This window comes from Astyanax mexicanus, chromosome 15, assembly GCF_023375975.1.
Source record: "Astyanax mexicanus isolate ESR-SI-001 chromosome 15, AstMex3_surface, whole genome shotgun sequence".
NCBI classification, from domain to species: Eukaryota; Metazoa; Chordata; class Actinopteri; order Characiformes; family Acestrorhamphidae; genus Astyanax; species Astyanax mexicanus.
This window is the reverse complement of record NC_064422.1, coordinates 21,808,720-21,835,619: the sequence shown is the minus strand read 5'-3', so window position 1 is coordinate 21,835,619 and position 26,900 is coordinate 21,808,720. Positions and strand designations below refer to the sequence as shown.

At 37.8% G+C, this 26,900-nt stretch overlaps 1 protein-coding gene across 6 annotated transcripts in view; it reads right to left on the bottom strand.

Moving 5' to 3' along the window:
- Nucleotides 1-26,900, bottom strand: part of mpp2b (MAGUK p55 scaffold protein 2b) — an 86,491-nt gene that overhangs the window by 46,981 nt on the left and 12,610 nt on the right. For 2 of the 6 annotated variants that reach the window (XM_022669173.2, XM_007255146.4), the window contains one exon: nt 14,934-15,007. The exons of 1 other annotated variant lie outside the window; for it this stretch is intronic. In XM_022669173.2, the coding sequence (XP_022524894.1) occupies nt 14,934-14,964 (31 nt within the window). In that variant the 5' untranslated portion in view covers nt 14,965-15,007. Of the gene's footprint in view, nt 1-7,015; nt 7,150-14,933; nt 15,008-26,900 lie in introns of those variants that run through there. 3 more of the 6 variants (XM_007255145.4, XM_015607337.3, XM_022669174.2) reach the window with 2 other exon arrangements.

Sequence of the window (26,900 nt, the reverse complement as noted above, 5' to 3'; positions counted from 1 at the left end):
AAATATGAATTTCTTAAAACTATAAAGGCCCAGAAGCTACAGCAGGCACCAGTCTTCATTCAAGTTTCTTTAAAGCAGCACTAGGTAGGATTTTTGATCTTTTTAAATAATTAAAATTACAGCTTGAAACTCACTGCAGCGCTGCAGTTATGTGTAATAGGAGGAATAGCTGTGCTGTCGTGTCTGTGCCCGAGCTCCTCTGAGCTCAAACCAGACTCTGTAAGTTTTCCGAGGCGGCCGCGACCAATGCTCGGGAGAACTGCGACCTGCTTTCCCACCTTTAGTTCTAACAGTTCTACAAGGACTGCTGGTTCATTCTTTACAAACTAACATACAGACACTCTGGCAGAAGCTGGAAAGAGACTGAATATGTCTGTGAAAGCCAGAAAACGAGAAAGAGAAACTAATCCGCCTGAAACATTTTTTTACACTCTACAACTGTAGGGGGAGCCCACGAGCACAAAATCTCAATCCTATCTAGTGGAGCTTTTAATTAATTAATGTAATTAAAATGTTTTAATTTGTAATTAATTAATTTAATTAATCATGCTCATCTTGCTCTTTGCTTGCAGCAAAAAACACAAAACTTACAGCACTTTATCACAGACCTTCACTACAGGTCTTTACCCTTCATTCTAAGAAGACTGTATGTCTTCTCTGCAGGCCTTAATTACAGACTTTCAGCACCAAACTTCACCACAGGCCTTAACACAGATTTATAATGGACCTTGTTCACAGGCCTTCACCAAGAACCTTCATCACGGACCTTCATCGCGGACTTTCATTACAGATCTTTATTATTTATCATGGACCTTGTTCATAGACCTTCGTCACATACCCTCATCACGGACCTTCATTACAATGGCATGAAAAAGTAGGGTCTTTTTTTGTTTTAAACACTGCTCAGAATCTACCAAAGCATTCACGCAGAGGAACAAGTACAACATTCTGGAATGATCATCTCAGTCCCCAGACCTGAATATTACTGAAAATCTGTGGTGTGATTTAAAGCGAGCTGTTTATGCTCAGAAACCATCAAACCTGACTGAACTGGAGATGTTTTGTAAAGAAGAATGGTCCAAAATACCTTCAACCAGAAGCCAGAACACTCACTGGTAGCTATAGGAAGCCTTTAGAGGCTGTTATTTCTACAAAGGAGAATCTACTAAACATAGATTTATGCACCCATCTTATTTTGTTTAAAGAATTATTGCACACTTTCTGTAAATCCTTTAAACTTCATTTCACTTCTCAAATATCTCTGTGTTTGTCTGCTGATATGATACATTAAACAGAAACTGCTGTTCCAAACAACCAATAATTTATAAAGGAAAATCATGAAAATGATCAGGGGTGCTCAAACTTTTTCATACCACTGTACATCCCTTGTTTATAGAGCTTTATCACAAACCAATATTACAGGCCTTCATCACGGAACTGAATTACAGACCTTCACCACATGCCTTAATCACAGACCTTCAACACAGAGATTCACCACAAGCCTCATTCTAGCGCAGATATTTGCACTGTATGTCAGTCACTACTGTAAGTAAACACTGTAATCTAAACACTCCTGACTTCTAAAGTACATTTTCTTTATTGACTCATGTCATAGGACTAGTAAGATATAACTTCCCAAATTCTAAAAATGTCAAATTTGCTGAGTCCAAAACAGCAACAGCAGCAGTGTCATTCTCCCTATTGCAGTCAGTATGATTTTAAAGTAAAAATGCTACATATATTGCAGCTTTAAAGCAATATTCTTGCAAAAAAAAATGCTACTAGGGCTGCCCAATATTGGAAAAATATTGACATTGCAATGTTTTTTTTTCGATGATATATATTGCTATATTAAACAATGCAGGACCCCCGACATTTCGCATCAGAGATCTGGACCGTCCGAGAGCTGAGTCAGCACTTTAGAGTCAGCCGATCACTCAAAACCAGAGGAAAAGAGCAAAACAACAGTAACCTGCCCTTTTATCAGGCATTTAAATGACTTTTTAAAAGATAAATAAGAGCCTTTTTCTGGAATTAAAAGTGTGAATTCAGCTGTAACTGGAAATATCTGTGCGCCCAACCATGTGGCCATGCGGTTTCCTCGTGTTTACTCCTGTCCCCCTCACGGTCCCCCTCCCCCTTGTGCTTCTCAGGCAGCAGCAGTCAGTCACTCACACAGACACAGAGACAATGCTGTGTATCTATTTCTTGTGTCAAGAATCAAAACATTGCAACATGACATGTTTGATTTAATTGCCTTAAGTGACATTGCACGTCCTGCGATGTAACTATCGGGCATGCACACATCGCGATGACTATGCTTAAACGATATATCGTGCAGGTCTATTTCAAAGTGATATTTGAAGGGCTGCTGAAAACAAAGAACAACATGTGGCGTAACCATGAGGTTCTACGTTTAAATCCCATCTTGATTAACTGAACAAATAAGGCTAAACAGAAAAGGCTCACAAGGTCTAGTATCTCTTCTGTTCCTTCAGCCTGAATAAGTTGTGCCTCGTGTCTTTTCACACTGAACCACAAACAATGTTAATAACGGCGATTAGTCAGCCACTCATGCATATGCTTTGATTCACTGTGTCGACAACGCCAGCCTGTCACTCATACACTCATAAGCGCACAGCCTACACAGGTGCTCCCAGACTTATGGTAGAGTAAACACTCATACATTATTCAACAGCTTCATTAAATATTCACACCATGTACCTTCCTTTATGTAGCCGGTGGCATATAGTCGATGCGTCAATATGCATGCTGTGGTCAGGCCAATGTCAATACGTGTGTTCACACTGCTTGTACTTTATTACACTCACTCTAAGACAGTGTGAAGTGTGATTTTATCTATTATTTTTCATTTTTATGCACTTAACAAAACATAAGTGCTTTAAATAAGCGATACATTAAAATAAACAAATTTTAGAGCTCTACTAAATTTTACAGTCTAAATGTTTTACTTAAAAAAAAAATAATAATAAAAAAAACAACACCATACAAATCTACAATTAAATATATTCATAAACATCTTTTTATCCCAGCAGGCAAACAAACAAAGTACAATACACTGAGCTCATTGAGCAATGCAACTCTAATCAAGAACATATTTTTAAGCAGTGCTATTAGTCATCACATTTTTGGCTACTCCAGCAGTGCAATTATGATCATAAATCTACCCCAGTAGTGTTATTGGAATCATAAATTTACTTAAGCAGTGCAACTATAGTCATAAATTACCTCAGCAGTGCTACTTAAGTCAAATGAGAGAAGTTCACACAGAGAATGGCAGACAGACGGACAAACAAATGCTAACAAACAAGTCATCTTAGCTAGCTCGTTTTAGCAACATAAAATAACTCAAACTAAGCATAATTACTGATTCTGAATGCTTTATTTAATTTGATTTATGTAAGTAAGACGTAAACTTTAACTTAAAGCTGCTGTTTTTTGGCTGTTTTCTGTCTGCCTGCTAGCTCTTTCCACTTACAACAAAGTTTCAGATACATTAGTCATTATTTTATAAGTTATTCAGTCTTTAACTTATTCTTCCAAACAACAAAAGTTTTTTTTTTTCCCAATCGAATATTTTTGGTTGCTACAAAAACGCGAAAAGAATGTAAAGAAGAATGTCTGTAATAATCTGGATTTGCCGTGCTCTCAAGTCATTAGATCAGATCAGGATATACCCAGTCTCCACAAATTGAAAGGTTATCCACACTTACACATGCCTATCATAAATTTTTTTTCGATTTTTAATAGAATCTTTATATGATTCTATGATATCACTTTAAGCACCAATAAAACACCTTTTCTTTTTTTAAGAGTAAATCAAAAAGGAAAAAGATCCACTGACAGAACCACACTCCTATCTGTGATATCTGCTTTATAAAGTATAAAGCCAGTGTGAAAACACATATTGATATTGGCGTCCGCATTCACAGTCATCCACAGGAGCATGGTTTGCATAATGATGCATCGAGTATGGCTTCAAAGAACCATTTGAAGAGCTTTCAAGAGGGTAGGTCCGTATGTGTAAGACGTTTTGCCTTTGAATTTTTATAAAACAGGTAAAGAAGTCTTTCTATCATCCTTCCCTATAAAAGATACACAAACAAAAATAAACACTAATAATAAAAATTTGGCATGAAACACGGACACTTGATATGCAGAATTTAACCAGCATTTGTCCTAAAATCAATATATTTCAAATTTATTTTATCTTATAAATGCAAAAATACTGTGTATATTTGTGTAGTGCTCAGCTACATTAAATTGCACTATTGCTGACAAAGATATACACAACAGCTCAGCAGATTTAAGTATCGTATTTTCACACTATATAGTGCACCGGATTATAAGGCACACTATCAATAAACATCTATTTTATGGTTTAGTTTCATACACAAGGCGCACCGGATTATAAGGCACATTTTAAGCGGCACTTATTTCGGTAGACCTGTAAAGCTAAGCTAAGCTAAGTTAAGTAAACAAAGCGGCAATTCTTAAAAAAAAAAAAAAAAAAACTTTTTCAGATGAGTCAGACAAGTCAGACCAGCGCTGGATATTCACCTACACAGATTTGGGTGAGTAAAGCGATTGGGTGAGTTTATTTACAGTGAGCTTAGATGTATAGCACGGTTAGTGAGTAATGCTAATGCAGCTCCAGCAGTGCTAACCAGGGTTAGCAGCGCTTAGCAGGTAATGCTAATACTGCTGGAGAACTAAACTAAAACTCCTGTTTAAAGCTGAACTTCAGCAAAGTGGCTTTACTGCTCCTTACAACCTGACTGGTAAAATTCATACATAAGACACACTGGATTAGAAGGTGCTCTGACGATTTTTGGGAAAATGAAAAAGAAAGCTTAGAATAACAGCAGAGACTGTTTCTCCCACAGCATCAAATATTTTTAAGACCCTTCATTAAATGCTAAATGCAGTCAAAATCCATTGCTTGTTTCCGGGCAAGGGTAGGGTAGGGTTAATTTGTTCTCAGCTTAACTGTTGCTTGATCTATTGTGTAGTCAGCTGGAAAGGTGAAGGCTAAGCATGTGGTTCCACCACGGCCCATAAAGCAGCACCAAACCACATGTACAAACTGCCCTAAACTCAAAGACATTTGAACAAATGAATGTGCTTAGATAAAACAGAAAACTGTTAATTGTTGTTTGGCTAGCATTGCAGAGGTTAGAGGAACACCTTACCCATCAATAGAGAGACATCAATTATGTTAGAAGGCACCAACAAGTGAATTGTAGACTGATGCTACCTGGGAACTGAGCTCACCACTTGTTGTTCACATTCTTTTTTATATTATAATAGTGCACTATGATAATGAAATCAGTATGATTAGTTTTTATTGAGGTTGCATACTGTTTTTTACTGTTTTAACTTTATTTAAATCTATGTGACCAATCACCCAAGCATAAGTATGACGAAACAAACAAAAAAAACTTTCTTGTTTACATTTACTTTGACTTATTTGATTGTTGACTATATGAACCCAATGCATTTTACTGCAACTCACTTATTACACATCCATTCCTACATTCAAGGCCTGTAAACATTTAAAAGACATCTTCAAACCAAGGACAACAAGAGATGGAATGTTTCCAGTGTCATACTGTCTCATTCTTACTGCAAACACATGTGCAAGGTGTGAAACAGTATAGGTTCACCCTTGACCCTTACACTCTTCTTTCACAGCCATGCTTTTGAGATGTGTGAAGAATGTTGTTTTGTATTATCTTGCTGAAAAATGCATAGACATGGAAAACATCGGATGTACATCAGTCTTTGGTCCAGAACATAGTGGTTTCTATTTCTTATTAAAATGTATGTATGCCCACAATATGCATTTCCACTGTGTGATGGTCCATCCCCAAATGCCTTTGAACCAAGAGAAGTTGATATCGGTTTTGGGTATGGTTAATATAAACTCCTTTGTTTTTGTCAATATAATTACCTGCTCATGTGGTTCTGTCAGTTATAGCAGTTGTTGATACAGTGCTGCATGAGGGATTGGATATCACAGGTGTTCAGCTTGTTCCTTTACGTGTACCTACTTATATTTTTTGCAATGTGCTGCAGAAATAAAATGCAGAAATATAAAGCTCTGGATAAAATTAAAAGACCACTTCAGTTTCTGGGTCAGTAAACTACAGACAAGATTTCTGCCAAATAAAAAATATTGTCATTTAGAGAATTTCTTTGCAGAAAATGAGAGCTGGCTGAAATAAACAAGATTCAGAGCTTTCAGACCTTAAATAATGCAAAGAAAACAAGTTCATATTATAAAGAATTTTAAGAGAAATCAATATTTGGTGGAATAACACTGGTTCTTAATCAAAGTTTTTATACATTTTGGCATGCTCTCCTCCACCAGTCTTACACACTGCTTTTGGATAACTTTATGCCACTCCTGGTGCAAAAAATCAAGCAGTTTAGCCTGGTTTGATGGCTTGTGATCATCCATCTTCCTCTTAATTATATTCCAGAGGTTTTCAATTTGTTAAAATCAAAGAAGCTTTAAGTTGTCTCTTATTTTTTCTAGAGCTGTATGTATAGTAACAAACTAAATGAGGTTCACCAGAAAACAATATGAAATATCTTGGATTTATACAGCTTGCAAATAAAAAAAAGTCAAGGAAAATGTAAGAAAAAGGGTCTCTCTCAATGTGGGTTCAAACTACTAATGACAAATTGATTGCAAAGGTTAAATTTACTGCAAAACATTAGAATCACCAAATGCATAAAACTGTAATATAGCCAATATATCCAATTTGTGCATATTGAGTACCTCAAAACTAGTTTCATTTAAGGACTTGTTAATATTTTTGTGATAAAAAAAAGAATTGGTTAATAATGAGGTTAATGTTCCCACAACCAAGCTCTACCATGAATCACAACCGTTGTCAAGAAACATAAACGCCCCACCTCCACTCTGTCACTCTCCCTTTCTCACACTTTCACTCTCTCCCTCCCTCTCGCTCGCTCTCTTTCTCACCTCCTGGACTCTCCAGAGAGTTGAGTGACCCAGCCTCCTCCAGAGACAGCCTGTTAAAGAGACTCCCAGCCATGCTCCAGCTCCGCTCCCCTCCGTCTCTCACTCTGCCTCTTGCTCGCTCGCTCTCTCGTCCCGCTCCTTCAGTTCCGTTCCTCCCTTTTTCCACCTCCTTGACGTCAGCTCTAGCTGGCAGACAGCCCCTCCCCTCCCAGCCTCTCCATTCTCCCTCACTCGCTCAACCTCCTCAAGAGACTATTTATTGGTAAACGCTGCATGACAGTGGACACCAAACAGGAGTGGACACTTTATATGATGGTCCAAGAGTGGACAAAACTCTGGAGTCTTTTCTTTTTTTTCACATCTCCTCAGTTCTTTCAGTCAAACAACATCAGTTCTCAAATTACAACCTAACCACACCCTTATCTCTCTCGCTATAGCTCTCCATTTCTTTTGCTCGTCCAGTTCTTTCATCCTGATCCATCTCTTTCTCAATGCCCGACATCATCCCAGAAGGATCCTGGCACAGCTGAGAGCCAGACAGAAAGACAGAGAGAGAGAAAGAGAGAGAAAGAGAGAGAGAGAGAGACTTGTAGTGTAACGACTCCCCTGAGAGCACAAAGCAAAAGGAGGGGAACAGTTCACAGGCCTTGATTCCTTTTAGAGGAAAAAAAAAGAAGAAAAAAAAAAGAGGGAGAGAAAACGTGATCTTAATCCAAGGCAACGAAGATGTGCAAGGTCTCGTTATTATCATCACACTCCTCCCTTGCTCTCTTCACAGACCCGAGAAAGAAAAGTCCACAGCGACTTGCCAAATGGCAATCGCTCGCTCTCCCTTCGGTAGAACAGCTCCCTGTTTGCTACTGTTCCTTTGTTGCCAAAATCTTTGTTCTGACATTTGAAGCCCGCTAGAAAGATCCAAGTCTTTGAAAGAACGCTCGATCCCAGAGCCAAACCCAAGACGATGCAGCTTACCCAAAGGCATCTGACCTGCCGGTGTAAAGCTGAGACATTAAAGACAGAAAATAAAAAAAATCTAAAATCTCTTTTTTTGAACCTATATACAAGCACATATTTTCGTTTAACACTGCTCAGGGCTAAATTGTGTCATTCATCCTCTGAGTAAAAAGATCATGCAGGTAAAGTTGTGTTTCTAATAAAGTGAAGTTGTAGTATCAAACATGAGATGTAGTATTAAATTAAGTTTTTTTTTTTTTACTTAGATCTTAATATTTGTTAAAATAACATGTTAAAAAATATTAGTCCAATTATCATTCAAAGACATTAAGCCCTATCTTACACTCTGTGCAAGGTGCACTGCAATTCTCATTGCTATCTTACATGCTAAGAACATGTCTATTTTCTACATCTCGCACCTGCACCCTAAAATTGCAAGGTCGTGGTGCTCTGGAAGTGAGGTGTGTTCAGGTAAATTTCTCTAATCCTCCTTTGTTGTAAACCTGCATTGCAACATTCTAACAAATTGTTATATATTTGCCTGTCTTACTCAATCTACTGACTCACTGGGATTTTTACCACGGTAGCTTGGAAGAGATATAACAGCCTGGGTAAAACATTTAAATGTTAAAAAATTACAAGGGGGTAGTTTATACATACTGTATTTTTCGCATTATAAGGCACACTTAAAATCCTAAAATTTTCCCAAAAATCGCCAGTGCACCTTTTAATCCAGTGCACTTTATATATAAATTTTACCAGTCAGGTTGTAAGAAGCAGTAAAGCCACTCTGCTGAAGTACAGCATTATACAGGAGTTTCAGTGAAGTTTCTCCAGCACTGAGACTCGAGACTGGAGCAGTATTAGCAGTAGCCACTAACTGTGCTACACGCTAGCTCTTTGGCCGTCCAGAGGTGAGTATAATCAGCCTGTAGCCTGCTGCTAACCACAGCTAGCACTGCTGAAGCAGCAATACCGCTAGCTGTTAGCCGCTAATGCTAATGCTCCAGCTTTAGCGGAAATCTGAAAATCTAAGCTTACTCTAAATAAATGGAAGTGCTTTATTCAACAAATGAACAGTTTTCAGGAGAGAAATCTATATAGATTGACATCCATGGCTCATTTGATTTGTCTGACTCTTCTGAATTTTTTTTAAAGATTTACAGTTTTGTTTACTTAGCTTTACATATCTTGCCACAAAGCAGCAAAACCTGCTGAATTAGAAGAAAAACATGCAACACCCCTGTTCTTACTAGTGTTGCAAAAATGTGCCTTATAATCAAATGTATGAAAATAGACATTTATTGATACTGCGCCCTATAATATGTTGCGCCAAACTGTTGTCTAAGGCTAAGTTACCTCAGCAAACATTTCTATTCTTGACCTGTACAGCTTGTATCTTTTAGTTCAAAAACAGACAGTTTGTGAAGAGGTAATAACCAGGTATTCACCACTCTATCCTTCATTTACCTCTAATAAACTGTGTTTTTAGTCCCTTTCCCCTTTTCGCTCACTTCACTTTTCATAAATGTTTTTCCTGCCGTATAAGGCATCTGACCCCACTTGAAACTGACAAGATAAAGCAAATTAACTCCTGCTCGCTCTCACTCACTCTTTCTGAGTGAATATAAATTACGAGTTAAATGTTCCATCATTCAGCTTGCTGTGCTGCATTCAAGCAGAGCGGTATTTTCTGTGGCTTACAGTCATGGCTAAAAGTGTTGGCATTTAATACACACAAAGGAAATAAACATATATAGAACAAAACATGTGTAATTGCAATAATTTTCTGGGAGAATTACTTCACTTTCTGGATAAATGTCAGGGGTGCCAAAACTTTCAGCCATGACTGTATCTAAGATGGGTTTAACATCACTTGTGTTCCAGTCTTATGGGGGTCTCGGAGACAAGTCTGATCAAGTATACCAGCAAGCTTCACAGCATCAGGGGAGACTAACTTCCAAGTAATTTTTTTACATATGTAAATATTCATTTATTACATTAATACCCAATATACAATTAGCTATATGTCTTGGAAGAGGTCCCAAGGAAGTTAAAGAGCCCTGCAATTGCCTTCAATATACAATGGTGCCTAAAGATTGCGGACCCTTTAGAACTGTCTATATTTCAGCATAAATATGACCTAAAACATAATCAGATTTTCGTGAAGTAGTAGTCCTAAAAGTAGATGAAGACAAAGTTAAACAAATGAGACTAAAATATTATACTGGAAATTATCCAATATTACATATTTTTGAGGGGGAAAAGATTGTCAACCTCTGGGATTAGCAGTTAGTTTGAAGGCGAAAGTCAGATGTGGGATGACATCAGTGGGATGACAATCAGTTGTGAATGGGCTGAGCCTGTTTTATTAAAAGAACAGGGTCACAAAGGACTCCGCAGTAACTTCTAGGCAACTGAAGGCCTCTCTCAGAACTGAAGGCCACAATCAGAAGAACACTGGACAACAATGGTTTGCATGAAAGGGATGCAAAGATAAAGACACTGCTCTCACAAAACAACATTGCTGCTTGACTGCAGTTTGTTAAAGATCATGTATTTTTGTGGACAGATAAGACCAAAACATAACTTTTTGGTTTAAATAAAAAGCTTAATGTTTTTAGAAAGGCAAACACTGTAATTCAGCATAAGAACCTTATCCCATCTGTTAAACATGGTGGTGGTTTTAGCATGATTTTGGCCTATTTTGCTCCATCTGGGCCAGGAACGCTTGCTTTCATTGATGGAACAATGAATTCAGAATTATGTCTGAGAATTCTAGTGAAGGAAAATGTCAGAATATCGGTCCATGAATTAAATCTCAAGAGAAGGTGGGTCATGCAGCAAGACAACGACTTAAGCATGAAAGTTGTTCTACCAAACAATTATTCAAGAAGAATGAAGTTAATATTTTGGAATGGCCAAGTCAAAGTCCTGACCTTTCTCCAATGTAAATGTTGTGGAAAGACCTGAAATTAGCAGTTATTGTGAGAAAACCCACAAACATCGCAGAGTTGAGATGTTCTGTACAGAGAAATGGGCTAAAATTCCTCCAAGCCAGTGCGTAGGACTTATCAACAGTTACCGGAAACATTTATCTGTAGTTATTGCTGTAAAGGGGTCATATCAGATACTGAAACAAAGGTTCACATACTTTTGCTACTCACAAATATGTAATATTGGATCTTTTTCCTCAATAAATAAATGACTAAGTATAATATTTTTCGTCTCAGTTGTTAAGCTTATCTACTTTCATGACGTCTGAAAATCTGATGATGTTTTAGGTCATATTTATGGAGAAACAGAACAGAATATATTTATTTATAAATAAGAACTGACAGTAGTTGTTCTATGGTATGGCTCAGAACCCTTTGCACAAAAACCCTTTATAATAAACCCTTCAGAAACCTAATATTATTGACTAAAGCCCATCTACTGATGCACATGGTGTAGCCATCCTCATCCTCTTAGGCAGTTCTTGACCGAACATGTTTGGCTGGTGGGCCCAGTCTCATCCCAGCAGTGACCTTGATGTGTGTAAAAACCCAGCAAGACCACTGTGCCAAAACTAATATCAGTGCCACACACAAACACACCACCATGTCAGTATTACTGCTGTTTTGAGAACTCAAACACATGACTTATATCTGAACAACAGTAATCCAACCATCTGAACTGACCAGTGATGAATAGAGTAGAACGTTGAGACATTGTGCAGAAACAGATGGACTACAGACTGTAATTGTGCTGATATACAGTATAGTGGAACTACAGTGAGTAAGCAGTAGGAATGCACATAAATAGCCGTTTTTCATAACTACCAGGATTTAATTATATCTGACATTTTTTTTACCTGGCCTAAATGTATTTTATGTATCAAATTATTTATATTTAAACATTTGTAACACTTCATATTTTAATATCCCAGCAGACATACCAACAAAGCAACTTATTTACCTCATCATAAATTTCAATTAGTTGTGGAATTCTAAGTACTAATTTACTTTAGATGTGCTGTTCGTCACACATTTATTGAGCTAGCTAGCTACCATACTCAGCAGTGCTACTTTCTTCATAAATTTAACTTAGAACAGTCATTCTAATCATACAGCTCTGGAAAACATTAGGAGACACTTCAGTTTCTACAGCGTAGTGTATATTCTATAAACTACAGACAACATTTATTCCAAATAAAAATATTGTCGTTTAAAGCAATTTATTTGCAGAAAACGAGAAATGGCTGAAATAACAAAAAAGATGCAGAGCTTTTAGACCTCAAATAATGCAAAAAGTCAGGAGTTTTAAGAGTTCAGAAATCAATATTTGGTGGATTAATCCTTGTTTTTAATCACAATTTTCATGCTTCTTGGCATGTTCTCCTCCACCAGTCTTACACACTGCTTTTGGATAATTTTATGCCACTCCTTGTGCAAAAAGTCAAGCAGTTCAGCTTGGTTTGATGGCTTGTGATCATCCATCTTCCTCTTGATTATATTCCAGAAACTATTATATTCAAAGAAAATCATTTTTAAGTGGTCTCTTATTTTTTCCAGAGCTGTACATGTATAAGCCACATGTAGCTAGCTAGTTTAATTGGATTTTTTTTTCACACAAACAAAATCAGGCAGTCTCTTGGTAACAAATAAATGCTAAAGCTAAGTTAGCTCAGCTAACATTAATATTCTAGCCCTGTAGTTACAGCTCCTATCTTTCAGAGGTATGAAACATTGTAAACTGATACCAAGTGTGATAAATCATCAAGATAATTAATCTGAGTAGAATGTAAAAAATGAACGTAAAACTGCTGTTTTTTGGCTCTCCCTGCCAGCTTGTGGGGTGGGAGAACGTTTGCTGCTCCTGCTCCTGAGTACAAAGTATGTGTTTCCAATACTGTGGCCAAAGCAGAGACTGTAAAAAAAGCCGTGTCGCAGTTCCCATTCATTCAATGAAAATAAAGCCAAAATCTTCCGCCATGTTGCCGATCTTGAAGCCCGAGTCTGCGCAGTAGAGACCAGAGGAGGGAGGAAGACTGTGGAGAGACAGCCTACTCATTTAAATAAACCCACCCCTGAGGGCTGCCTCGAGGTCACAGGCTGTGGAGCCGAGCAGAGCAGAGCTGACGGTCTGTTATTGGTTCCACCCATTTTACCAGCCCTTTTACAATAACCACACCTTTTTTTGAATAGAGCTGAATAACGTTTTTTTAAAATAATTCCGTCACATAAAATTTGACAATATAAGCAGAGTTTATACACTAGCTGTTGCATTTAAATAATGAAGGTAGAATTACAGTATATTGGAAAAAAAACGTGTTTGAAAGTTGTCCGTTTTGCCATTGAAACCTATGGGGATGGGTGGGGTTACACAGCTTTCTGCAAACGAACAGCAGGGGGCGCCCGATCTGTAGTGGCTTCACTTTTGAGAGACAATGCTCTGTCCAGCAATACACAGTCTATGGGCCAGAGAGTGGAAGCACAAGCACACTTTTAGAGACTGGAGGCATTCAGTAGATTTTTCTAATAAAGTGGCCAGTAAACAGAAGTGGTCAGTGAGTGATAATCCCACCCACTGAATACTGGAATATCTAAACACATAGTTCAGAACTAATGTACAAAAATGGCCAGAAGAACCAAAAGTGGACTCCATAAGGACATATTTCAGATCTTAATAGATTCATGGTACCATAACAAGCTCTCAGAGTGCACAGGCTTCTGGGATTCGTGTTGTGTTGAGAGGATCACAGCAGGCGTCTCCCTCTTTTCACTAAGCGAGTCCCTAACAAACTGGTCGTCCATATGGTCATGTGGCGCCGTGCGTTCTCCTCCAAGCCTCTGACGACACCGTGGCCCGTGGACTCAGAAGATGAAAAGGCTGCATATATATGCATGAACGCTGGCATATGCTCGCAATTCCAGAATGCAGATGCAGTCTGTGCCTGCGGATGGCACCTGGAATGGCTGGGATTCAAAGTGGAACAGAATTCTGCTGCTAAGCTCTCATCTGGCAGAACATCTGAGCCTTAAGTGCACCATAAAAGGCTGATTTACACTGATTTTGCATTTTATTTTATTTAATAATACTAATTCATAACAAGCATAGGGTTCGGACCTCACTCTTTAAAAATCAATCAGCTTTTCTTAGGGACTTGGCCTTTATTTCTAATACTGTAATAACGATACATTAATAATGTGAATACAGCTCTGGAAAAAAATTAAGAGACCACTTCAGTTTCTGGATCAGTTTCTCCGTTTTTGCTATTTATAGGTATATGTTTGAGTAAAATGAACATAGTTGTTGTATTCTAAAAATCACAGACAACATTTCTCCCAAATTTCAAATACAAATGTTGTCATTTAGAGCATTTATTTGCAGAAAATAAAAGATATGCAGAGTTTAAGATATGCATAAAATTTCACAGTAATCACAGTTTTCCAGCATCTTGGCATGTTCTCCTCCAAAAGTCTTATACACTACTTTTGAATAACTTTATGCCACTCCTGGTGCAAAAATTCAAGCAGTTCAGCTTGGTTTGATGGCTTGTGACCATTTATCTTCCTCTTGAATATATATATTTTTTTATAGTTTTTTAATTTGGTAAAATCAAAGAAACTCATAATTTTTAAGTGGTCTATTTTTTACAAAGCTGTATGTTCTGATTGGATGTCCTACATTGAAATTTGTTCAAAAAGCAAACCAGGCCAAAACAAAACTGAACAAGCTGTTGAGTCTCATTGTCTTTTGTCATGTCAAGCAAAATAATCAGCAGGCAAAATGAATCACCACACATTAGAGTATTCATGGTTTTGATATTATAACCACAATGAATTTAAAACAATCTGTTTTGCATGACAGTTGCAATTTCTATGAGAGATTAACTAGCTCCAGTAAGAGAAAAAACAATGAAACAAAGAGTAAATAAGAAGAAGAGAGAGAAGAAAACAGAAAAAGGATGGAGGCGGCTTACCTGAGTCAGAGCTGGCTGATGCAACAGGCATTTTTGGTGTCTTGGGATGTCAGGGCCTTCCTACAGCTCTCTGCCTGAGTGAGAGAGAGAGAGAGAGAGAGAGAGAGAGAGAGAGAGAGAGAGAGAGAGAGAGAGAGAGAGAGAGAGAGAGAGAGAGAGAGAGAGTGTCAAAATTAAGGAAAGAAAAAAAAATTAAACAGAAAGAAAGAAAGAAAGAAAATTAAACAGAAAGAAAGAAAGAAGAAAGAAAATTAAATAGAAAGAAAGAAAGAAACAGTTGAAAAAAGGAAAGAGATGGTCGAATAAGGGAGAGAGAGAAAAAGAAGGAGAGAAAAAGAAGAGAAAGTTACAAAACATGTTTGGGCAATTACACTTGTACAGCATCTTGAGCAGAAACACTTTCTGTAACACTGAAAACATGGAAATTCAGAATTTATTGTGCTACTAGCCATTACATCATTAATAAAACACCAGTTCCCAGTTCTACTGGTTGCTAAACATGCCCATGCCATACCACAACACTGCCTTCACCATGTTTACCAGATGATGTAATAATCAGATCCTCATTCATAATGGTTTTACCTGTCCAAAACGAATTCTCTTAATTTCAACTAATCAGACTAAAATCTATTTAGTAACCTTTAATGGGTCATTTCATCGTTTTATTCATTTTAAAAAGGTCTAGTTGTGGTCTGTACAATGAATGATTGTCATAGGAGCTGTTTTTGGTGAAAAAAAAAGTTCTCTGGTGATCCGGTATAACACTGCTTTAGTCCAGTGAAGGGGATGGCGGGGAACGATAGGATATCTTGCACATGAATATTAATACATGCAAATGTATCACCTCTGATTGGCTAACAGCACTGCAAGGCTGAGTATGATGAACCACACAAATAACATTTTTACACTAATAACAGTCTTTGCAATATCATATGTTACTTCACAACATGTGTAATGCACTGTTTAATGTAATGCACTAATCTAGACATAGAGTCTCTGTAAAATGCCAAATCCACGGGAGATCCTATGTAAACAGTTATTTACACAAAGGTGGGTAGCACAGGTCCAGAAAGAAAAAATGTTTATGTTAATGTTTCTTGACATCATCTGTTAATAAAGTACCAGTACAGATAAACAAAACAAACCACCAAAAGGTGTAAAATGCTTAATATAATATTCCTGGGGAAAGTCCTGATTGACAGCAGAGGGTTAAAAACTGCACAACACTTGTTTTAAACAACTGACTACATTAAACTAATGGTTTAGGACTGATGTTACGCTTTCCACTATGATACCACAGAAGATACCGTATGTTTAGCTGGCACAACTGGCTGTAGAAATCTACTTTGATTGATTCCACTGAAAGCAGTTTTCACAAATGACTCAGAAGAGCATAAAGGGCCTGTCCTTGGTTGCAAAGCCCTTTTTCAGCATTTCAATACTCTGTCAAAACGTTTCACCTTTAGATACAGGACACAGGATAGAGGAAAAAAGAACATGAATTCATACGTCAGTAAAACCCTACAGAAATATCTATGTAAGACAGCAGAGATGTAGAATCTCACAAAGGCACTGAAGATCTGTTCTATAGACACTGATAATGTTCTATAAAGATATGGGCAGGGGAGAAGAGAGGGGGTTGGATGTATGGGGGGGGGGGGGGGATGTCTGAGAAAGAAAAAAAAAAAGGCAGATGGTAGAGGTGGAGGCAATGACCAAATCAAAAGTGTGCAAAATCTACAGACTGTTCACAGCAGGGACTATCACAGAGATGTCAAGGTGCTTTTGTTCTTCGGTTGCCATGACAGTGCTGACCTCCACACAGAAAATGAAGAGAAAAAACTCACAAAGGCAACTAAGAAATGGCAAAACATACACTGAACTGCCATCATTTCTTCCAATGCTATCCTTTGTGCACTGACTGTGTAGAATGTAAATAGGGGAGGGAAAAAAAAAAAAAAAAAAAAAAAAAAACGACAAAAATGATGTTTTTGTTTTTATTGTTGGTAAAATGATGCCAATATTATTGTGTACAATATAATAGGACTCACCTCTAATTTGGCCCTTAAGATGTTTTAGTTTGGTCCTAAACTTAATAGCAGATGTGAAGAGGTGGTATTCTGGATCAACTTTGTTCATATTCGTTTACAGACTTATAGAAAGTTGTGGCAGGATATGGTCTTATTTATTTATAATGTGAAGTAAAAGGAATCCGAGGGGAATACATTTTTTAGGGAGGCAGAAATTGCTAATACACACGAAAAGGCAACTCACAGAACTAAAAACATTCTACAAACCAATGCATCAGGAAGGTGCAGCCCAAGTATGTGATGACAACAGGATGTAGGAAAGACTTGTAGGTACTCCGCTCACCATGCAAAGGGAGTCAGTTCGGGCAAAAATAGCTGACAAAGTCAATGAGTGAGTTAACATAAAAATTAAAAACAATGCACTTAGTCAAAAAACATGGAAAATATTTTAATTGTTGTTTAATGTAATTGTTTAGTTGTTATTATTATTTAAACATTTTTATTTGTCTTAATTTGTACACTTTCCTTCTTTTTTAAATTAATTTAGGTGTAATCCAAGTGGGATTAAACGCACATGGCAGCAAGTGAAAATGAAATATAAAAAACATAGTCCACAGTGGTATGACTTGTACACAACAACCTAATATTGTTACTTTTATCAAGCTTAGTTTGCCCTACAGTTGATTATGGTTTTGTAGCTAATAGGAAAAAGGCTGAGGTAAGAAAATCAGGAGGGGTGCCACCACCGCCACCTTTTACCCAGGCAGAGGAGCTGGCACTTTCACAGAACAGTGGGAGGCCCATCACTCAAGGAATCATTAATGGAGGAGAAAATAAGTTTGTGTAATGTGTTAAATATTTGGCCTTTATTTTTTTTTAAAGTAGTAAATTTATGATCAGTACTTGTATATTAATGCTGTGGAAGGATTTTGTGTTTACATAATCCCCTTCATTTAAGGCAGGTGCTTTAATTGGAATGTGGGTTCCATCCATGCATCCAATGACTCTTGGAAATCCTAAAATATTATTTTAATAATATAATTATTTATTTATTATTTATTTATTTATTTTATAAATATAATTTTGCAGAGCTACTTATCTTCCACTTCCCATTTTTCTGATAATTTTGTAATCTTTGTTATAAAGACAACCCTGCAATTCTGTGGAATTCCTCTTTAATGTTCATTAAAGGCTTATGCCCAGGAACACCACAAAACTGGACAACAAAAGTTAGGCATACTTTAAAAGGCTGATCCACGATGTGGGATATTTTAAATGTGTGGCTTTAAAATATTGTTTAGCTATTGACTGCGAGGAAAAACGGTAACGTTCGTGGAGAAACTAAAAAACACGTCTAATCTGGGTCTAATTACTCGTTCAGGACGGAGAGCTCTGCGAATAATTTGCGCTTCAATATCAACTGGATCCGTTTGCATGAGAAAAGTGGCCGTAATCCTGATTTCGGAGTAAGCTAACCTGCCAGCGAGCGTAGAGCGTAAGTTGCTATAGTAACTAACTCAGGTTCTCGCTAAGCTCGGTTTCTGAAACGGAAAACTCTGAGTTTCCGTTAACTCTGAGTTTACTTACCCGGTTTTGTCACTTAACCTGCTTTTTGGAATACCCCCATGGTCAGCATGGTCTCTACACATTACATAAAGAGCTGGAGGTCAGAAAAACACGTGATGGCTTCAAATAGTGCAGCACTGGTGACTCCAGCTACTGCAATAGTGCTAAAGCTATATGATGAAATGAAAAATTAAAATAAAATAAAAAAAGGCTATTAAGGTTATTTTTTATGTGTCCGTGTGTTTTTTGTTATAGATAAATGGTTACTTCCGTAATATGCATCTAGTAATCAGTAATATCCATCTTTTATTGGCTGCTGATGGAGTTGGTTGGACTCAAGTTGGTGAAGAGTTTACACTACCAGATTCCGCCTTGCATGGCTCAAAATGAGCAAAAGGCATGTACTAATTCTCTTTCTTAATCATGGGTGGGTTTTGGGCGTAAAGTGAAATAAACCAATCCATGTGTCATTTGCCATTCCCTTTTAGAGACAGTTGCACTCTGACTTTGGCACATTCATATCTTAAAAGCGTGGGGCTTTGTGCGTCTCAGCAGAGGATACTGACCTGCGCATTCGTGCTGTAAAGGTGTGCCAGCAGCTCATTTAAGGGAACAGCAATGTTATTTTATTCTTTATTCTGTTTATTGTTGAGTTAAAAGTTGTGTTTGCGATCTTCAGTGCGCATGGGGCACCTATAGGAATGAACTGTTGACTGTTGTCTAGGTTCATTGCAGTCAGTGGTGCACCTGTGTTTTTCGCCACCAAAATAGCAACATGGCAGAAATTTACCTGAACACATCTCCTTTCCAGACCACCACTCCCATCTGTGTTGATTTATTCCTAAACTCCGACGCCATTTTGAAGGCGCGTGCACAAACCGTAAAAAAAAGACTGTCGACGGGGTGTAAGATAGCATCACACGCACCTTGCGCAGGGTGTAAAACAGGGCCCTAAATGTGAAATCGAATCAGGGTCAGATTTACCTGGACTGAAAAGCACAGGTGTGAAATCTCCCTTAGTCCCAATCCCATTTCCTTTTTTTTCTACCCCTACCCCTTGTTTTCGAGCGTAACCCTTACCCTTAAAATAGTGAATTCCTCCCCCTAAAAATTGGCACAACTCTTTGAGCATCCAATACAGATATATAGCAGTGGAGTGTAAGCTTTTAATAAGCTTTTATTAGATAAATTAGTTTTTCTGTTCCAGCTTAAATGCTGCAGGAAAGTTAGCCAGCATGCTAGCTAGCTACAGAGATGAACTATTAGCAATTGTTTATGCTTGCAATAAAGCAAATAGCCAAAAAGTGGTAATTTTTAACAAGGAAAATACTAATATTTGAGGGTTTATTTGGTCGCAGTTTCACTTCAGGTAAGTATCGTACTACAAGGCCCAATTCAAGTTCTCTAGTGTCTCTTAAACATCCATCCTGCACTGATGTTACTTGTTCTTCTAACTGATTTGCTGAAATGAGCAAACAATTATAAGGGTCAGTAAGCATAGTCAGTATTTTGACCCACACATGAACAAGGTAATGTTGTGCACTGGTCCATTAACAGTTAACCTCTTACACTAATGATCAGGAGAGTGAAAAATTATCCACTGTATCTGCTGTGACAGACCTTTCAGCTCGTTTTCTTAGAGGGCGTGTGTGTTTGCTTTAAATGGGCCTAACCCTTAGACACATCATTACTCATGGCACACATTTAAGTGCGGACACTACATTAAGAAAAGTGCCGAAGATTCTAAACGATCTACTTGATTGCACGGAAATCACACAGACAAAATATAGGTATCAGTGCTTATTTTTGAAGACTGACTGCGATAGATGCAAGCTCTCCTGCAGCTGGGTTTACCAAGACGTTCTGACTAAGCTAAGTCCGTAAGCAAGACATGCCAGCTGTCATGAAATGGAGACGTTACGAGGAAGCTACTGAAGCATATTAATAAATCAAGCCTGGAACACAGTAGTCTTCTCTCTCTCTATGCTGCCAGTCTTCTTCTCTTAAACCTTCACATAGCAATGGTGACTCTGAAGCATACTGCGGCTTAATGAGCTACAGCTCAGTGCTGCCACTCCTGCCTGTTACAGTACCCATGAAGCAGGTTGTCCACAATCCTGGTCCTGGAGAGTTCAGATACAGCAACCCATATTAAGGATTTGAAAGAGCCCATAGATTTTTTTTTTTTTTTTTTTTTTAAGAAACTACAATTTGGACTAAAATCTGGACCTATAATTTAAAACTAAAGAAATTTGTAAGGATTCTTCAAGAAAAAATCCTTAAAGGAGAACTTAAAGGAGTATTAAAACGTGATAAAAAGTACTTACCTTTGTTAATAGCCCACCTCCGCTCTCCCACAGCTTTCTAACATTCAGTATTTTGTGCACTTTGCCCAAACAGGCTTTTAGAATGAGTGAGACAGGGCATGTCTTACACCTGCAGATAAATTGCTGTTGATTTTCACCATTATCCAAGCTCAGTTACTCCACACTTCATTGATAGAATCCGGAGAACAGCCTCTGTTTACATCCCATAGCGTAGGTAAATATCAGGAGGCCACCATCTTAAATTTAGGTTACAATAAGTCAATCGTTGAGCATGAACAACTAGGTAGGATAGTTAAGCAGATTGCAAAATTAATTTCTTGGAAATGCATCCAATAATTCCAGCTGTTGCTGAACATATCTGGTTACTGTTGATATTTAGAATGAAGAAAACCAAAAAAAAATTACATAAACATTACTTAAGTTTTACAATTCATGCTCAATGGTTGGATTATTGTGACTTAAATTTAAGATGGCGGCACCCAGACATTTACCCACATATGGAATGTAAACAGTGGCTTTTAATAAACTTCTTGTGCAGTTTTAAAATTCTAAATGCCTCCCTTTAAATGTCATGATGGGAGATCGATCTGGAAAGTTAATCCTGCTTCTGGGTTTTTCTTGTCTGTCTGGCTCACGTACATTCTTGTTGTGATAAATTACTCTACAATCAGGACTCTGTATTCTACCAATAAAGTGTGGAGCTAATTTAAGCCTGAATAACGTTGTAAACATTTATTTATCTGCAGGTGCAAAATATGCCCCGACTGACTCATTCTAAAGCCTGTTTGGGCAAAGTGCACAAAATGCTGGATCTCAGAAAGCTGCAGGAGAACAGAGGTGGGTTATTCAACAAAGGTAAGTACATTTCATCACGTTTTAATACACACAAAGTCCATTTCACACAAGAGTTCTCCATTAAAGAAGAAAGCCTTTGCACACTAAGACAAAAGCAGAATGTAATCTCATCATCTTCATTGGCAAGTCCTGCTTTCGTCTTGTAAGAGATGACCAATGAATGAGTGTGTAGCCTCACTGTGGGCAGAGCCAGGATGAACGATTTGTTACCACATGGCTAGAAGGCCTTGGTGATCATGGTGTGAACTGCAATTTAGGGTGATGCCTGATAACCTTTGATCTTCATTACAGACACTTTGAAAGCTCAACAAAACATAACATTGAGAAGGTCCTGCAACCAGTGGCCAAACCTTTTATGAATGCATGCACCAATTTGCTATTTCAACAGGACAATGTTCATCCACATACTGCTTAAAGACAGACAGATGCTATGCCAGTAATCCCTTGAATTTAGGTCTGGCAATCACTGACACCTTTATGAGGAATGTTTAAGTTCCCATGTTCTTCAAAGAACTGCTCATACTGTATTTGCAATGTAGATGTGCTAGATCAGGGTTGGAACCTGTAGGATGGTAGACCTCCAAGAACAAGATTGGGAACCCACAGATTTCAGAAATTAAAAAATGTTACTAGGGGTGTGACGAGACACGATACTGGGTTCACGAGACGAGACAAGATTTAAAAATAAAATTTAAAATAAAACATCCAAAATTGAAAAATAGTTTTATGTGACAAAATTATATAACGCAAACTTAACAGAATGTTTTTTCTCACACATTGATTCTATAAGAAACAGAAATAAGAATAAGAATAAAAAATAAAAATAAAACCTTTTTAGGTCTTATATAGTGCAAACAATAAGTGCAAACCACAACCAGTCATATTAAGTCTATGTGTTTTTTTTTTCTCCTAAATCTCTTGTAATTTAACTATGCATAACCATAACCAGGCACAAGAGGCAGCAATGAGTGTCTTCCTGGACTGTAAAGAAAGTCAATTCAGTATATTGATTTACACATTGAAAGGATAAAGCTTTAAAAAGAAGGCTGTCTATACAGCTCTACAAGATTTTAAGCTGAGGTTCTCATCGGTAGAAAGGCAAACCTAATCCCATTTCACCCTTAAAACTACCCCTAGCCCTAGGCATAGGCATACCATTTCTTGTTGTGATAAACAGAGGGGGGGGGGTGGGGTGTTAGGGATACTTGGGCCTCAAAAAATAGAGGCAAACCACAACAGAGGGTTATAAGAAATCGCTGGAAATACGGCTTATAGCTTAGATCAGGGCTAATATATATCCAGCCCAACCCGGTCCGTGCCCGTGCCCATTCTGCCTGAGCTTGACCCCATCCGAACAAAACTTTACAGCTTGTCTGCATCACAACAGCTTGACAAGATTATCTACACAGAACTTCTTGTAGCCTGATAAGCATTTTCAACCACTTCCCCTTACTCAGGGAAAGTGTGACAATTGAAGGCAAGGAGCAGGGGTACAAATAATAAATGGGATTGGGCCAAGTCTCCAGTGAAAGTCCACCAAGCAAGACTTCTGGGTGATGAGTGGATGCAAACATGGTGCATACGTACAAATGGCACCAATCAAATGATGTGCTTCTAGGGATAAGCCATCTTCACATACATGACAATAAACAAGAGAAACACACATAAAGAAGTGACCCTGATCTTGAAGGACCATGATGCAGAGACTGTACCATGAAGAATGAACTCCCCTCTTGATGGCACCTGTCACAAGTCGTTTTCCATTGACAAGCATGCACGGACGGTGTTGACGGGTCTCTCTTGTGCTGGAAAGTCTCCCAGACTTGGGTGTCACAGTACATCAGCTGTAACTAAAGGCAATTCAGTTGCAGTTATCCTACTTCAAGCTCCTAGCTAAAACAAGATGTCCTTCCTGAGCGGGAGCGGACACAGAGCTCCCCTCAGCAACAACAACAGTAGCAGTTGGAACCAAGATGTTGGCTTTTATCATGAAGCAGGCGTGTATTCTTGCTTAAAGTATTGACTGGGGACAACCAGAGTTTTCTGAAGGCAGAACTCAGATGTTAGCATATGGGTCAAAATTTAGATTTTAATTTTAACTGTGCATAATATTTTTAAGACTTCAGACTAGATAGAAAACCAATTCCCAGCTTAATCACTTACCACATTAAAACAAAATTAATACAAAAAAAACTCTTGTATCAAAATTTGTATCAGCATCGACAATTGTGTATCAGAGTCGGAACTGCCAATCACTAATAAAATATACAAAAAGCATTTAAAGCATTTACATTAAAAGCCACATTGCTCAAATCCGATTTTTTGCTCAGATCGGATTTGGCGGATCTTGACGGTTCACATTCCCAAATGTAGGTGAACTGCATCTGTGTGTAATCTATCCCTGAAACAGCTCACATGCACACATTGATACATGTATAAAAACATATTTGAGAGACGACTTGTAGCTTTATAAAGGTGAAATGATCGTGTTAGCTGTTCATATGTGGAGCATTTTTTGCTGAAGTGGAGAAACAGCAAACAGCTAGTCTGAAGTTCATGCTCAGGTCGAGGTGGAGAAAAAAGTCCAGGCTGTTTGCCTTTGCTGTTTTTTACAGCTATAGCTGCACAGCTGCACCAAAAGATGTGTGGGTACAAGAGAGAAGCACTTAGCACATGCGTAAAAGCAAAAAAAAATCTGCTAATTTGACCATTCACATTCATGCCGCATGCAAATGGATTGGACACGTATCCAATTTAGGACCACATATGGAAGTGGCTCAGAAAATGGTTTAAAAAATCGAATTTGGCACGTTCACACAGTAATGAAAAAATCATATCTGAGCCACACTGGGGAAAAAAAACAGATTGGAGTCACTTCAGCCTGGTAATTTGAACGTAGCCTTAAAGTTAAGGTTAACAAGCCTCATCCTTCAGTAAATCTTGAAAAGATTTATGAAATTTAAACCGCTAACAACTATGGTACAGACACAAAAGGCACATTATATTGATCTTGACCTAAAGGTCATTCTAATACCATGGTCACTGACACAGTTAAGCTAACAGTTGCTAAGATACCAAGGGGCAGGTGTACAAATGATAAATAGGATTGGGCCACAGTCTCTGGAGAAAGTCCACTAAGCAAGACTATATATGAGGAGTGGATGCAAATATGGTGCATACCTACAAAGAGCACCAATCGAATTATGTGCTCCTAGTTAAACAGTTCCTGAGATACCAAAGGTAAGAGGTACACTACCCCTCACGATGCCTTTAGCATCCCTAGAAAAGCCTTTTAGTGTGTCTGAGTCAATACTAAACAATGTTAATGAGTCAAAACCCAAAGCACAGTACTGAGCAGGCTGGGCAGCTCAATGTCTGAAGGAGTTGTCTGCACAGAGAGAAAGAGATCAACGGGACTAGCAATGAGAAAGATGCGCCCCAGTTTACCAGAACATCAGAGGTCTTCAACGCTGTTTGATCTGTGCACCTCCACTCTGCTCTTGGGCAGTGTAGACTGGAGAGAGGCACCTCATCTGTGGAAACCTCTCATCTGCTGGACTATCTCCTGGAGTCATACTCACCAAGGAAGCAGTAATAAGGGCCAGAACAAGCAGAGACAAAAAAATATATAAATAGATTAAAAAAAAAAAAATCACATGACACGGGCATAAGATGCAATGGAATGCAAGAGTTGAAAGGCATTAAAGGAATATGATTATGTCCTTACTAATACAAATCTTCATTAGCAATCTGTACTTGAAATCAAAGATGGAACATTTTATTGTGCTAAGAGATGATCAGGAGTTCAGGAGTTAAGAATTTCGGAGATAGGATTTCGGCTCTTGCCGAAACAACGAACAACAGTTAAAAACATTTTAAAATGAATACATTCTTACACATTCTTTTAAATAAGTATTTGCAATTTTATATGTTACTTTACAACACATGTAATGCTTTGCTAGGTGCAGTTCAGCCACTGACCTAGTCTTAGAGTCTCTGTAAAATGCGAAATCCACCGGAGATCCTATGTAAACATATAGTTACACACAGAGGTGGAAAGTCCAGGACCAGACACTAAAAATCCACCCCAGGGTTTTGTTGGCTGAGCCGCAGCAGAGCCACCCAGACAGTTGGAACCAAACCCTGGGGTGGATTTTTACTTTTAACTGGTGTAAACAGAACTGTTCTAAACACACACCTACCTAACTCAATTCAATTGTACTTCGCTGGTGGTGTTCCATAGACAATTCTAACCATTTGTTCCTTAGCTCTGAATTACTGGGCAAATCAATTAACACTGCTGTGTTATTTGCACCAATAACACACGAACAAACTGCCATGTTGTTTTTAGCAGCATGCATATACAGTTCAGAGACCTATTGCATTTCACAAAGAACAAGAAAAAGTGGATTTTAGCAGAAGGACACCTTTAATACAGATTAAGTGCTTGGTAATGATGCTGTATCATGTAGACGTAGCCTCTGTAGATCTCCACTTCATACATTATATTTATCTAACAACAATCACAAAGTAAATCTGCATTCACTTCTTTACTTGGTCAGTATTTGGTTGTCTTTATATCTACACTGTACTCAGATAGGCTTAGAACACTTCAGAACAAGAAAATAAAAAATGGTATAAGGCCCCTTCTGTAATGCTGTCTTTAAAAAAAATAAATAATCTATTTCACAAGACTAGCCATCTAATTTAGTTTTATCTCCATGTTTTTGATGAATTTGTATTCTGAATTGGATCTTTTAATAATTAACATTTTGTATATTAGTTTAGTCTTTTGCCTTTGGCAACTTGAGAGCGATTTGCCCATGAGAGCTTAAAACATCACTGATTCAAACGACTAAAAATCAACAGCGTAATTTTTTTCTGAGTGTGGTGTTGTATTAAATAATGTGTGAAGAACTGAGGGCTGATTCCATTTCACACTGACAACACCTGCTAATTAGCAGCTTATTTGAATTTGTCTCGTCATGAAAATAAAGTTTTTGGATTAGAAACATACCTGAAGCCCCTCCACTAGGGGTGGGCGATATGGCTCTAAAATAATATCACGATATTTCAGGGTATTTTTGCAATAACGATATACTTGCCGATATAGGAAAACAGAAAAAGAATTAATTAATTCCGGGAATATAATATAATAGTATAACAGCATAATCATAATGTGGCAAAAT